The sequence below is a fragment of the Oncorhynchus tshawytscha genome, linkage group LG05 (assembly GCF_018296145.1).
Source record: "Oncorhynchus tshawytscha isolate Ot180627B linkage group LG05, Otsh_v2.0, whole genome shotgun sequence".
NCBI lineage: Eukaryota > Metazoa > Chordata > Actinopteri > Salmoniformes > Salmonidae > Oncorhynchus > Oncorhynchus tshawytscha.
The window spans coordinates 79,450,996-79,464,451 of record NC_056433.1 but is presented as its reverse complement, the minus strand read 5'-3'; the positions used below and the strand labels follow the sequence as shown (position 1 = coordinate 79,464,451).

General features: G+C 43.8%; 1 protein-coding gene across 2 annotated transcripts in view; it reads left to right on the top strand.

Annotated features, from left to right (window-relative positions):
• The window catches only part of ivns1abpa (influenza virus NS1A binding protein a), a 37,004-nt gene that overhangs the window by 18,356 nt on the left and 5,192 nt on the right, over window positions 1–13,456 (top strand). For both annotated transcript variants that reach the window (XM_024422343.2, XM_024422344.1), the window contains exons 4-10: window positions 1,367–1,536; window positions 1,737–1,812; window positions 1,912–2,085; window positions 8,013–8,138; window positions 11,676–11,786; window positions 12,316–12,454; window positions 13,047–13,271. In XM_024422343.2, the coding sequence (XP_024278111.1) occupies window positions 1,367–1,536; window positions 1,737–1,812; window positions 1,912–2,085; window positions 8,013–8,138; window positions 11,676–11,786; window positions 12,316–12,454; window positions 13,047–13,271 (1,021 nt within the window). The remainder of the gene's footprint in view (window positions 1–1,366; window positions 1,537–1,736; window positions 1,813–1,911; window positions 2,086–8,012; window positions 8,139–11,675; window positions 11,787–12,315; window positions 12,455–13,046; window positions 13,272–13,456) is intronic.

Below are 13,456 nucleotides of genomic sequence, written 5' to 3'. Positions count from 1 at the left end.
TCCTGTTCCATCATGATGTAGTCCTATAACCCAGCTCACTACGTTAAGACAGCCTGTTCCTCATCATGATGTAGTCCTATAACCCAGCTCACTACGTTAAGACAGCCTGTTCCATCATGATGTAGTCCTATAACCTAGCTCACTACATTAAGACAGCCTGTTCCTCATCATGATGTAGTCCTATAACCCAGCTCACTACGTTAAGACAGCCTGTTCCTCATCATGATGTAGTCCTATAACCCAGCTCACTACGTTAAGACATCCTGTTCCATCATGATGTAGTCCTATAACCTAGCTCACTACGTTAAGACAGCCTGTTCCATCATGATGTAGTCCTATAACCCAGCTCACTACGTTAAGACAGCCTGTTCCATCATGATGTAGTCCTATAACCTAGCTCACTACGTTAAGACATCCTGTTCCATCCTAATGTAGTCCTATAACCCAGCTCACTACGTTAAGACAGCCTGTTCCATCATGATGTAGTCCTATAACCCAGCTCACTACGTTAAGACAGCCTGTTCCATCATGATGTAGTCCTATAACCTAGCTCACTACGTTAAGACATCCTGTTCCATCATGATGTAGTCCTATAACCTAGCTCACTACATTAAGACAGCCTGTTCCATCATGATGTAGTCCTATAACCCAGCTCACTACGTTAAGACAGCCTGTTCCTCGTCATGATGTAGTCCTATAACCCAGCTCACTACGTTAAGACAGCCTGTTCCATCATGATGTAGTCCTATAACCCAGCTCACTACGTTAAGACATCCTGTTCCATCATGATGTAGTCCTATAACCTATCTCACTACGTTAAGACAGCCTGTTCCATCCTAATGTAGTCCTATAACCCAGCTCACTACGTTAAGACAGCCCGTTCCATCCTGATGTAGTCCTGTAACCCAGCTCACTACGTTAAGACAGCCTGTTCCATCCTGATGTAGTCCTATAACCCAGCTCACTACGTTAAAACAGTCTTTTCCTCAGACAGTCACTGCTCCGTCATTAGCACACTAGACAAATACACACAAACCTGTTCTGTTCCTCTACCAGAAAAGAACATTACAAAATATTTGACACTGCCTGCACTTAGCCTCTGCCCAGGCTTTCAACAACATTATCTTTCGCCCAATTGCATAGGGGCAATAGGGGCGGCAGCGTCATATATCACAATGTTTTATGGGTACATAATCACGATAGGACTACATCGCCAAACCCTAGTCCCCACACTCATCTCTCTCTTCAAATCCACTGTCTCCCTGACACTCACACTTTCTCTTTTTCAAATGTGTTTCTGCTTCATTGATATAACCTCTAAAGAAGGATCTGTATAGTTTGACCCCTGACCTTTTGTCCTTTGTAGGTGTGTGGTCATGAGTTGATGGCCCACCGTGCTGTGCTGGCCTGCTGTAGCCCCTATCTGTTTGAGATCTTCAACAGTGACATCGAGGCTCACGGCGTGTCCCACGTCACCTTCGAAGACCTGGACCCAGAGGCTGTGGAGATCCTGCTCAACTACGCCTACACTGCCCAGTAAGTACCGTGACCTCTGACCCCTACACTATGCCTACACTGCCCAGTGAGTATACGTCTTCTAATACACATTGTGCAATGAGCAGAGTCATAGGCTTTGTTAAGAATTTCCAGGACTTTCACTGCTCTGCTGACCCAGGAGACCTTTCACTATGCTCCTCACCTGTCTGACTGACTAATGGTTGTCTGCTGTCTGACAGGTTGAAGGCGGATAAGGCATTGGTTAAGGAGGTCTACTCTGCAGCCAAAAGGCTCAAGATGGAACGAGTCAAGCAGGTAGGATCTTTTTCTTGTTTCAACTACTGATACTCCATATTGTACGTTTTTAATGCAGTCCCAATGGTCAGAGTTTCACACTTCTCTCTGATTGGTCAGATCTGTGGCGACTACCTGCTGTCTAAGATGGATTCCCAGACCGCCATCTCCTTCCGTAACTTTGCAAGCTGCATGGGAGATGGCCGCATGCTGGCCAAGATCGACGCCTACATCCAGGAACACCTGCTGGAGGTCTCAGAGCAAGAGGACTTCCTTAAACTGCCCCGCCTCAAGGTGAGCCGTCCCCAGCAAACTTTCTAAACCCAGTCTACAGGGTCCACCTGTCGGTCCATGTACATACAGTATGTGATCCATTCTAACTCCAGGAACAGTCAACTAATCAGCAATCTGCTATTCATTTAGAAACCAGGTGTGCTGGTGTTGGGATACATCAAATATATGGAAGCACTGTTGGGCCCTGAGGACTTGATTGAGAAAGCACAGTAAAAGCCTGTATGCATGGTAGCTAACTTCGTAGGTCTTGAGGAACTCCTCTAAGCACCACATTTTAGCTTTTTAACTTGGACTTTAGAATATTAAGATTTATGCAGTTGTACTTTCTTTAGATTCTTACACGGCAAAGCGTCCTAAAATGAATATGAGAAGATATATTATGATGCTGGGTTGAGCTGGGCGACTTTTGTTTTGGGGTTCTTCACAGTATTTTACGACATCTTTTTGCATATCTATCAGTACATTTTGGCTTATGTCAAGAAGAAAACTTTCCTGCGCTACACGTAGGCTACTTGTGTAGACTACACGTAGGCTACTTGTGTAGGCCTATTCACTGCTAATCACGCTCCGTGGACCTATCAAAACTAGAGGTCGACCGATTATGATTTTTCAATGCCGATACCGATTATTGGAGGACCCCCCCCCCAAAGAAAAACCTGGATGCCGATTATTCGGCCGATTTTTATATATGTATATATATATATATGTGTGTGTGTGTGTGTGTGTGTGTGTGTGTGTGTGTGTGTGTGTGTGTGTGTGTGTGTGTGTGTGTGTGTGTGTGTGTGTGTGTGTGTGTGTGTGTGTGTGTAATAATGACAATTACAACAATACTGAATGAACACTTTTATTTTAACTTAATATAATACATGAATAAAATCAATTTAGTCTCAAATAAATAATGAAACATGTTGAATTTGGTTTAAATAATGCAAAAACAAAGTGTTGGAGAAGAAAGTAAAAGTGCAATATGTGCCATGTAAGAAAGCTAACATTTAAGTTCCTTGCTCAGAAACACGAGAACATATGAAAGCTTGTGGTTCCTTTTAACATGAGTCTTCAATATTCCCAGGTAAGAAGTTTTAGGTTGTAGTTATTATAGGAATTATAGGACTTCTCTATATGATTTGTATTTCATAGACCTTTGACTATTGGATGTTCTTATAGGTACTTTAGTATTGCCAGCCTAATCTCGGGAGTTGATAGGCTTGAAGTCATAAACAGCGCAATGCTTGAAACACAGCGAAGAGCTGCTGGCAAACGCAGGAAAGTGCTGTTTGAATGAATGCTTACGGGTGGCATCCCTAAGTCTAAATATTGCTGTTACATTGCACAACCTTCAATGTTATGTCATAATTATGTACAATTCTGGCAAATTAATTACGATCTTTGTTGGGAAGAAATGGTCCTCACACAGTTCGCAACGAGCCAGGCAGCCCGAACTGCTGCATATACCCTGACTCTGCTTGCATTGAACGCAAGAGAAGGGATAATAATATTGCCTGCTAACATTAATTTATTTTAACTAAATATGCAGGTTTAAAAAAATATATACTTGTGTATTGATTTTAAGAAAGGCATTCATGTTTATGGTTAGGTACACATTGGTGCAACGACAGTGCTTTTTTCACGAATGCGCTTGTTAAATCATCACCCTTTTGGTGAAGTAGGATGTGATTCGATAATAAATTAACAGGCACCACGTTAATTATATGCAATGAAGGACAAGCTAGATAAACTAGTAATATCATCAACCGTTAACTAGTGATTATGTTAAGATTGTTTTTTATATGATAAGTTTAATGCTAGCTAGCACCTTACCTCAGCTCCTTGCTGCACTCACGTAACAGGTGGTCAGCCTGCCTCGCAGTCTCCTCGTGGAATGCAATGTCCAAAAATGCCGATTACCGATTGTTATGAAAACTCGAAATCGGCCCTAATTAATCGGCCATGCGTTTTAGAAGTCTCCTAGAAAATCAGCCTTTCTAGATAAGTAATTTCTCCCTTTTTTGTCTGTATGCTATCCTTTTCTAATGGCCATGCCGATTAATCGGTCGACCTCTAATCAAAACCATACTCTAATAAAAACCATACTACCGCCTACTCCGGATGTAAGGTGGTGGCATGAACTCAATATTAAGAGGTGAGAAATAAATGATACACTCACAGAAAGCTGTTAAACTATTTTTCCCTCAATCAGAATGCATCTCTCTTCTCAGAATGCATCTCTCCCACCTCTGTGCACACAGTGGGGAGAGGGAGTGAGAGTGGATCCCTCACACAGCAGCAGACAGGGAAACAGGGACAGGCAGATACTTTCATAGCAGGAATCATCATAATGCATAGGCTATTACTGTTGAACAAATAATGGTTTTAGAACGATCTACAGGAACGTTGTGTAGCAAAATTACCGACGTACACAAAATGCTTCGGTAAGAGGAAGGTAATGTCGGCAGGGTGGGAAATTAACTTTTTGGTCCACCAGCCACTGTGGCAGGTCGATAATAAAAACATATTTAAAAATCTACCAGCCACTCAGATATTTTACCACCAAAATGTTTTTTTGAGACCATAAAAACAACAGATGATCATGCTTTCTGTTTTTCTAAATTACTGTATGTGTTACTAGTAAGAAGTAATGGGTACATTTTTGTGACCTGCGTCTTTTAACCAATACATGTTAAAATAAATCCAATATTAAAAACAGATGGAGTTCTACAAATGAGCATGAAGAATCAACAAAGTTCCTGCCCTGCCACAAAAGGCTGAATGATACAGCTAATTTATTCATATATTTCAGAGCTCTGCACTGACATGTTTTACAAGGAGTACATGATGTGCTCCTAAGTAGAAATGTAGAGGCATACAAATACATTGAGGAGAACAGAATATTTTAATTATAAGAAATAAAAGTTTTTAGGAGTGATCCATGCTCAGTCAAGCACAATCATTAGTTGAGACAAATGTTCAGCGGCCGCTTTGAGGGACTGGCCGTTACCATGGTAACTTGGGCACTCACTTGTCTGCGATGAAAAAAATCTGACTGATGTCTTCCCAGCAGCAGACCGTTGCGGAAGACTCAATCTAACATCTAACCTAACGTTAGGTTGTGAACTAAACAATATAATTAGCCAAGAAACACAAGGCCAAGTCAGACTTTTAGTAGCCTTTCTTATCAATTCCACTAACTTCTACATATGGCCTTTGGATTTATTTTAAAAAAAAAACTGTTCCCAAATGGTATGTGTGATCACCTGCCAACGTGACTGGAGAAATAGACCTTCTTACCCACCAATGACAAAATCTACTCTCATTTGACGGGTCGCGGGTGTTAATGTCCAACCCTCAATGTCGGTGTTGGTCATTTTCGGTTTCATCGTCCCTGCTCTGTTGAGCAGCCTTGCTGCAGTAGTTATACTGGTCTTTATCTTGTCTAGGAGTCATCAACTGATTGCTCTAATGACCGTTGGAGGACAAACAGGTAAATAATCTTAGTGGGAATTGTTCCTCCTCTGAATCTCACCCAATATGTACAATTATTTAATGTCTTGGTGGACATTTGTATCTAAATCATACGCTCCCATTTTTGCTTTTACACAGAAACAGTATTTGATCCTGGCTCAAAATGTGTTAATTTAGATTATCTGTGATGAAGTATCAGTTAATGTGGGTTTAACGCGGCTTGTTACTCAGGGCTTTCAAATACAGTTAGTTGCATTATTATTAGGGCTGGCACAATGACCGTGTAACCAGCGGTTATGGATGAAGACAGCCATGAAAATAAAATAACCGTGGTGTTGTAGTGTAAGGGTTGTCGTCGGTGGAAGAAGGTGAGGACCAAAGCACAGCGTGGTAAGTGTTCATGATGTAATATTTAATGAAACAAACTGAACACTGAAATACAAAACAATAAAGTGAAGAAACGAAAACCGAAACAGTACCGTGTGGACCAAACACTCACACGGAAAACAAACACCCACCAACCAAATGTGAAACCCAGGCTACCCAAGTATGATTCTCAATCAGGGACAACAATTGACAGCTGCCTCTGATTGAGAACCATACTAGGCCGAACTCAAAAACCAACAGACTGCCCACCCCAACTCACGCCCTGACCATACTAAAACAAAGGAACTAAGGTCAGAACGTGACATGTAGCAAACAAGTCTCCATTTCCCTAGGCAACACCTCCCTGCTGCAGCAACACACATAGAAATATAATTAATAAAACAGTCCTGGAACCTCTAACCCTGCCAATTTGACTGGTAAACTCATGGCTACACTCGCAATGGCTGCCGGATATTGTGATGCAATAATTTCCATGGTAATGTAGAATGTTCATTCAAATGATGTTATTTTTGTAATGTCAGTTGAGTTGAATCACCAAATCACAGCACAGATTGATGGGTACACTTCATGCTTTTACTTCCTGCTTTGCTCCTATGGGTACAATCGCAATAGGTGCCAGTCCACCCATTATGGCATCATAGAACGGGAATCCCCATTCAAGTCAATCTATTATATTTCTATGGCGCACATGCGACCAGGAGCGGAGGAGGAGAGAAAATGTGCGTCTTAACCTCTCTGGGATATGTGGGACGGTAGCGTCCCACCTCGCCAACAGCCAGTGAAATTGCAGGGCGCCAAATTCAAAACAACAGAAACCACATAATACAAATTCTTCAAACATACAAGTATTTTACACCATTTTAAAGATAAACTTGTAAATCCAGCCACCGTGTCCGATTTCAAAATGGCTTTACGACGAAAGCACACCAAACGAATATGTTAGGTCAGCACCTAGTCACAGAAAAACACAGCCATGTTGTGGAGTCAACAGAAGTCAGAAATAGCATTATAAATATTCACTTACCTTTGATTATCTTCATCAGAAAGCACTCACAGGAATCCCAGTTCCACAATACATGTTTGTTTTGTTCAATAAAGTCCATAATTTATGTCCAAATACCTCCTTTTTGTGCGTGTTTAGTGCACAAATCCAAACTCAGGAGGCGCGGGCAAGTCCAGGCGAAAGTTCAGACGAAAAGTCCTATTACAGTTCGTAGAAACATGTCAAACGAAGTATAGAATCAATCTTTAGGATTTTTTTTATCATAAATCTTCAATAATATTTCAACCAGAGAATTTCTTTGTCTGTAGAAATGCAAAGCTAACTCTCACAGGAGTGCGCAAGACTGAGCTCATGGCACTCTGCCAGACACCTGGCTCAATCAGCTCTCATTCCCCCCTCCTTCACAGTAGAAGCCTCAAACAAGGTTCTAAAGACTGTTGACATCTAGTGGAAGCCTGCAATATGACCCCATAGACACTGTATATTCGAAAGGCAATGACTTGAAAAACTACAAACCTCAGATTTCCCACTTCCTGGTTGGATTTTTTCTCAGGTTTTTGCGTGCCATATGAGTTCTGTTATACTCACAGACATCATTCAAACCGTTTTAGAAACCTCAGAGTGTTTTCTATCCAAATCTACTAATTATATGCATATTCTAGGCTTTTAGGCCTGAGAAGCAGGCAGTTTACTCTGGGCACCTTTTTATCCAAGCTACTCAATACTGCCCCCCAGTCCCAAAGAAGTTAAAACAACAAAAACAGTTATTACGGTAACTGCTGTCATTTGTCTGGCCAATAACCGTCTTTGAAAATTCCATTGACTGTCACAACCCTAGATAGTGTATTACCTTCGGTGCTGCAGAATGTACTTTGGAATTCCCAGTTACTGGTTTTGATTGGTCTCTAGTTTGAGGTGAAACACAACATTTTTTTGTAACAGCTAGACTATGATGGTTCAATAATGATTCAGTGTCTTGTGATTTGTGGTATGAACGGAGCACACCCTAGCCATGGTTGATTCTAGATGGCTTTTTCTAACCTATTTTTGACTGGTCTCCTCTTGTGTCTGTCTACAGTTAGAAGTAATGCTGGAAGACAGCCTGAGCCTGCCCAGCAACGGCAAGCTCTACAACAAGGTGCTCAACTGGGTCCAGCGCAGTTTGTGGGAGAACGGAGGTCAACTGGATAGACTGATGGAGGAGGTCAGTACTGTAGCAGGAGTTTAGCTTGCACTAATCCACCCCATAACCCTACCTGCCTTCCCTCCCTCTCTCGTTTTCCTTTAGCACGTCGTTAAAGGCATCCGCATGCTTCAGGTCGGCTGGCGCTGAGCACCGCTCATACTCCCTGTGCTCTTATACTCCCTTAAAAGACCTTCACTTGAAAAATGAGAAAAAGGTGTCAATAGTACTGTTTGTCCATTTTGAGACCCCGTAGCCAGTATACACTTCATCAAAATAGTCTGAATTCATCTATGACGACTCAAGAAATCTGTCATTAATTTTGACATTTTTGTCGAGGAAATCTTTTGCACCTGACTGGGATGTTTGGTGTTTCTCAAGTGAAAGAATGTGCATGAGGACGAGTCATCTCTCGTTAAATGACAACAGACACTTTATTGAAGAATCCCTACTATTGACCAATCGCCAACGAGGGGACGTAGACTTCGGCTTCCGACTTCGGCTAGCCTCGGGAGAGAGAGAGAGGGGAAAAAATGGTGTGCCCGAACAGCCCAAGTTTTTCCCCCAAAGTCCAACACGAACAAAATGTCACAAAATGTTGTCATAATATATGCACAAACTGTTTGGAACTGGGAAGCATGCGGACGACTTAAGGCACTGATCCAAACCCGACATCATGGCACACTGTGTTAGGACTGTTTGGTGGTTCTTTTTTGTTCTTTCCTTTTTTCTCATTTTCTTTCCTAATGTTTAGTTCTGCAGTACAGTGTACCTGGCCATACATCAAACTAGAGGTGAGCAGAGATAGACCTGTGTTGCTGTTCTATTTTAGTGATCAGTTGGATCCACCTACAGTGTCTTGAATTTTGCTCTATTCTCTTTTGCATTGAAAGATGTGAGCAGGGCCCTCACTCTGTTCTGTCCCACTGATCCCCTTCTCTTTCTGAGCAGGTGTGTGCGTGTGTGTGTCAGCGAGCGCTCCAGTACTAACGAATGTTCCTCCCCGTTGATTTGTCTCTCCTCCAGGTTTATTAACAGCAGCAGGAGAGCAGACTGAAGAGCCAAGACTGAGCCGCCAGGGTAATGAGTCAGGGAGAAACAGAGAGAACAGAGGGAGGATAGGAGGAGCCCCCCTCTTTCTCTTTCTACAGCCAAAGCAACACTGTGCTCCCATCTGTCTACACACACACACACACAGGCCTACTTAGCTTACACATATTTACATTTTGTAAAGTATGCATACAACCTAATTGACTTACATTCCACTAACATCCAGTGGAGAGCACTCACAGAAACCCATACCCACTCACAGAAACCCATATCCACTCACAGAAACCCATATCCACTCACAGAAACCCATCGACTCACAGAAACCCATATCGACTCACAGAAACCCATATCCACTCACAGAAACCCATATCCACTCACAGAAACCCATATCCACTCACAGAAACCCATATCCACTCACAGAAACCCATACCCACTCACAGAAACCCACATCCACTCACAGAAACCCACATCCACTCACAGAAACCCATACCCCACTCACAGAAACCCATATCCACTCACAGAAACCCATATCCACTCACAGAAACCCATATCCACTCACAGAAACCCACAGAAACCCATATCCACTCACAGAAACCCATATCCACTCACTGAAACCCAACCCATACCCACTCACAGAAACCCATATCCACTCACTGAAACCCACTCACAGAAACCCATACCCACTCACAGAAACCCATATCCACTCACAGAAACCCATATCCACTCACAGAAATCCACTCACAGAAACCCACAGAAACCCATATCCACTCACAGAAACCCACATCCACTCACAGAAACCCACATCCACTCACAGAAACCCACATCCACTCACAGAAACCCATATCCACTCACAGAAACCCATATCCACTCACAGAAACCCATATCCACTCACAGAAACCCACATCCACTCACAGAAACCCACATCCACTCACAGAAACCCACATCCACTCACAGAAACCCATACCCACTCACAGAAACCCACATCCACTCACAGAAACCCACATCCACTCACAGAAACCCACATCCACTCACAGAAACCCATATCCACTCACAGAAACCCATATCCACTCACAGAAACCCATATCCACTCACAGAAACCCATACCCACTCACTGAAACCCATACCCACTCACTGAAACCCACAGAAACCCATACCCACTCACAGAAACCCATACCCACTCACAGAAACCCATATCCACTCACTGAAACCCACAGAAACCCATACCCACTCACATAAACTCAATATCCACTCACATAAACTCAATATCCACTCACAGAAACCCATATCCACTCACAGAAACCCATATCCACTTACAGAAACCCATATCCACTCACAGAAACCCACATCCACTCACAGAAACCCACATCCACTCACAGAAACCCATAGCCACTCACAGAAACCCATATCCACTCACAGAAACCATACCCACTCACAGAAACCCATACCCACTCACAGAAACCCACAGAAACCCATACCCACTCACATAAACTCAATATCCACCCACAGAAACCCATATCCACTCACAGAAACCCACATCCACTCACAGAAACCCATATCCACTCACAGAAACCCATATCCACTCACAGAAACCCATACCCACTCACAGAAACTCATACCCACTCACAGAAACCCATACCCACTCACAGAAACCCATACCCACTTACAGAAACCCATACCCACTCACAGAAACCCATACCCACTCACAGAAACCCATATCCACTCACAGAAACCCATAACCACTGAAAATACCATCTGCATAGCACATAACCATGATTGCACCCCCCCCATACTCGGTACTCCCTTCATAATTCACTATTCAATGAAGAGTTTAATATTAACCCATTTTTAGAACCAAGAGATGTCCTTTAAGTAGGCAAGGGCAGAATGCCGGCCATTTTAACCATAACCGTAAAGAAGCTTTTGAAATGGTTCTCTGCTCAAGCATATTCTATTCTACACATCTCAATGTCCACTGTCATTTTGTTTGAAAATGTCTCTAATTTCATGTTTTATTGATGAACTATTTGTATGAAACAATAATGTATGTAAAAGCTTTGTCTTCCACATAATCATAACTCATGGATTTACATCAGAAGCTGCAGTGCCCTTTTCCATGCAATTATAATGACCAACTTCCTCAGCCAACCGTGGGTTTTCCAAAGCATTGAGGTCATGAGGACTGAAGACATTTCCAGATGCTTCATCTTTACCAACTCCCCCCTCCTCCTTTTTTAGATGTTATGAAGGGAAGGGTCTGCACAGGAGCAGCACCTGCAGATGTTGTGTATGTCCCCGCATTCACTGTAACCACCTGCGTTCCTTCAACTGTGTGTCCATGTTGATAAAGAAGCCGTGGCTCCTACCGGTGACGACAGACCAACCGGAACCTTCCTCACCCAAACAAACCCTCTTCCCCCTCCCTCCTGTGTTGCCCGGGGTACTGCTTTGCTGTGTGTTGCCATGGAGACAGCCTGCCACATGGGTGTTGTGTCGCTGTGTGTCTTGCAGGTGCAAACGCTGTACTATTCAGCCGACCACAAGCTGCTCGATGGCGCTCTCATCATTGAGGAACATGGGGTGTTTGGTGTTGGTGCAGAGGACCACATCCAGTTTGTGCAGGTACACAACCCACCCCTATCCTGGGCTAACTCTGTTCCACTTGGCCCAACCTGGCCTCTATCCACCTTATGTAGCCTGGCAACAAGGGCACAGCCGGTTAGTGTGTAAAACCTAGGAACACTACACCTGCTTGTGTAGCTCCGTTGCACACTAGACTGGTTCTCAGATCAATTGAATCTAGTCTTTTGGAGATTGGGTTCTGATCGCAAAATGTTTTGTGTGTTTTGAGTATGTAGCTGCTTCTTCGTTGGTCAAGTCTACCCTGTGTCTGTGCCGTCTTTCAGCTTGTTTAGATGGTTTAAATGGGTTGCAGACTGGTTTGAACTGTTTCTGGGGGACTACTCGGCACTGCTAAAAGACTGTTTGGGTGTAGTTCTAGGCCGGTTCAAAGCCAGGATTAGTCCATTTCAGGCCCGATTGTAGAGTGTGTGCTCTGCAGCCAACTGGTGTTGTAGCCTGTAGGAGATGTTGTGAATCTTCCCTCTGGCTGGGTTTCTGTACTGTAGCTGCGTTGGTTGTGCTGTTGCAGAAAAAGCCCCTTCGTGAGAACAGCAACACCCAGAGACAGCTGAGCTCCAGCTCCTCCGGCAGCACCTCGCCCCCCGGCTCCTCCTCCAACACACCCTGCAGGAGAGAGTGGAAGTATATTGCCTCCGAGAAGACCACCAGTAAGTGTGTGTGTGTGTGTGTGTGTGTGTGTCGGATGTTTGAAGACTTAACGGAGGAGTGGGTGTGTTAACTCAAAATGACAACAACTAGATTCCAGTTTAACAGTTTCCTTCAGCTTATTTCCATAGTACATAGTCGCCATCATGCTCAGATCAGGTCCATCTCCAGTGAGACTACGGCGCAGGTGTACTAATATCAGAGTGATAGCACCTTAATAACAGAAATATAAGGATACTTAAAACATTAACTTAGCAGGTGTATAACATAATGTGTATGAATAGCATAATAACTTTTAAGATAATAACTTTTTTTGACTTTAGTTATTACCATCACCTCCACTCATGGCACTCCCTCCCTCCCCCTCTCGTTCCCCTTCCTCTCTCTCTCCCCCTCCTCTCTCTCCCCATCTCCCTCCCTCTCTCTCACCCTTCTCTCTCTCCCCCTCTTCTCGCTCTCTCTAACCTCCCCCTCCTCTCTCTCCTCTCTACCCCTCTTCTCTCTCTCTCTCTCCGTCTCTCTCTCTGTCTCGCTCCCTCTCCTCTCTCCCCCTCTTCTCTCTCTTCTCTCCCCCTCCTCTCTCTCTCTCCACAGACAACACTTACCTGTGTCTGGCCGTGCTGGATGGAGTGTTGTGTGTGATCTTCCTGCATGGCCGTAGCTCTCCCCAGAGCTCTCCCTCTGCCACACCCTGTCTGATGAAGAGCCTCAGCTTCGAGGCCCAGCCTGAGGAGCTGGAGGAACACCCGCTGACCACCATGCACTATGCCCGCTCTGGCCTGGGCACTGCCACCCTGCACGGCAGGCTCATCGCTGCAGGTACGGAGATTTTAAACATTGTCAATTTAACCTTTTATTTATACAGGTTATTCTCATTAAGATACAATCTCTTCACAGCAAGATAGAGCTATTAGTTAACCAGCCACTGAGCCTCTATCTGGAGACTGGTACTGACCGGTCCCCAGTCTCAGATCCTTCAAATCAGCCCTGTCCTGTCACTCACA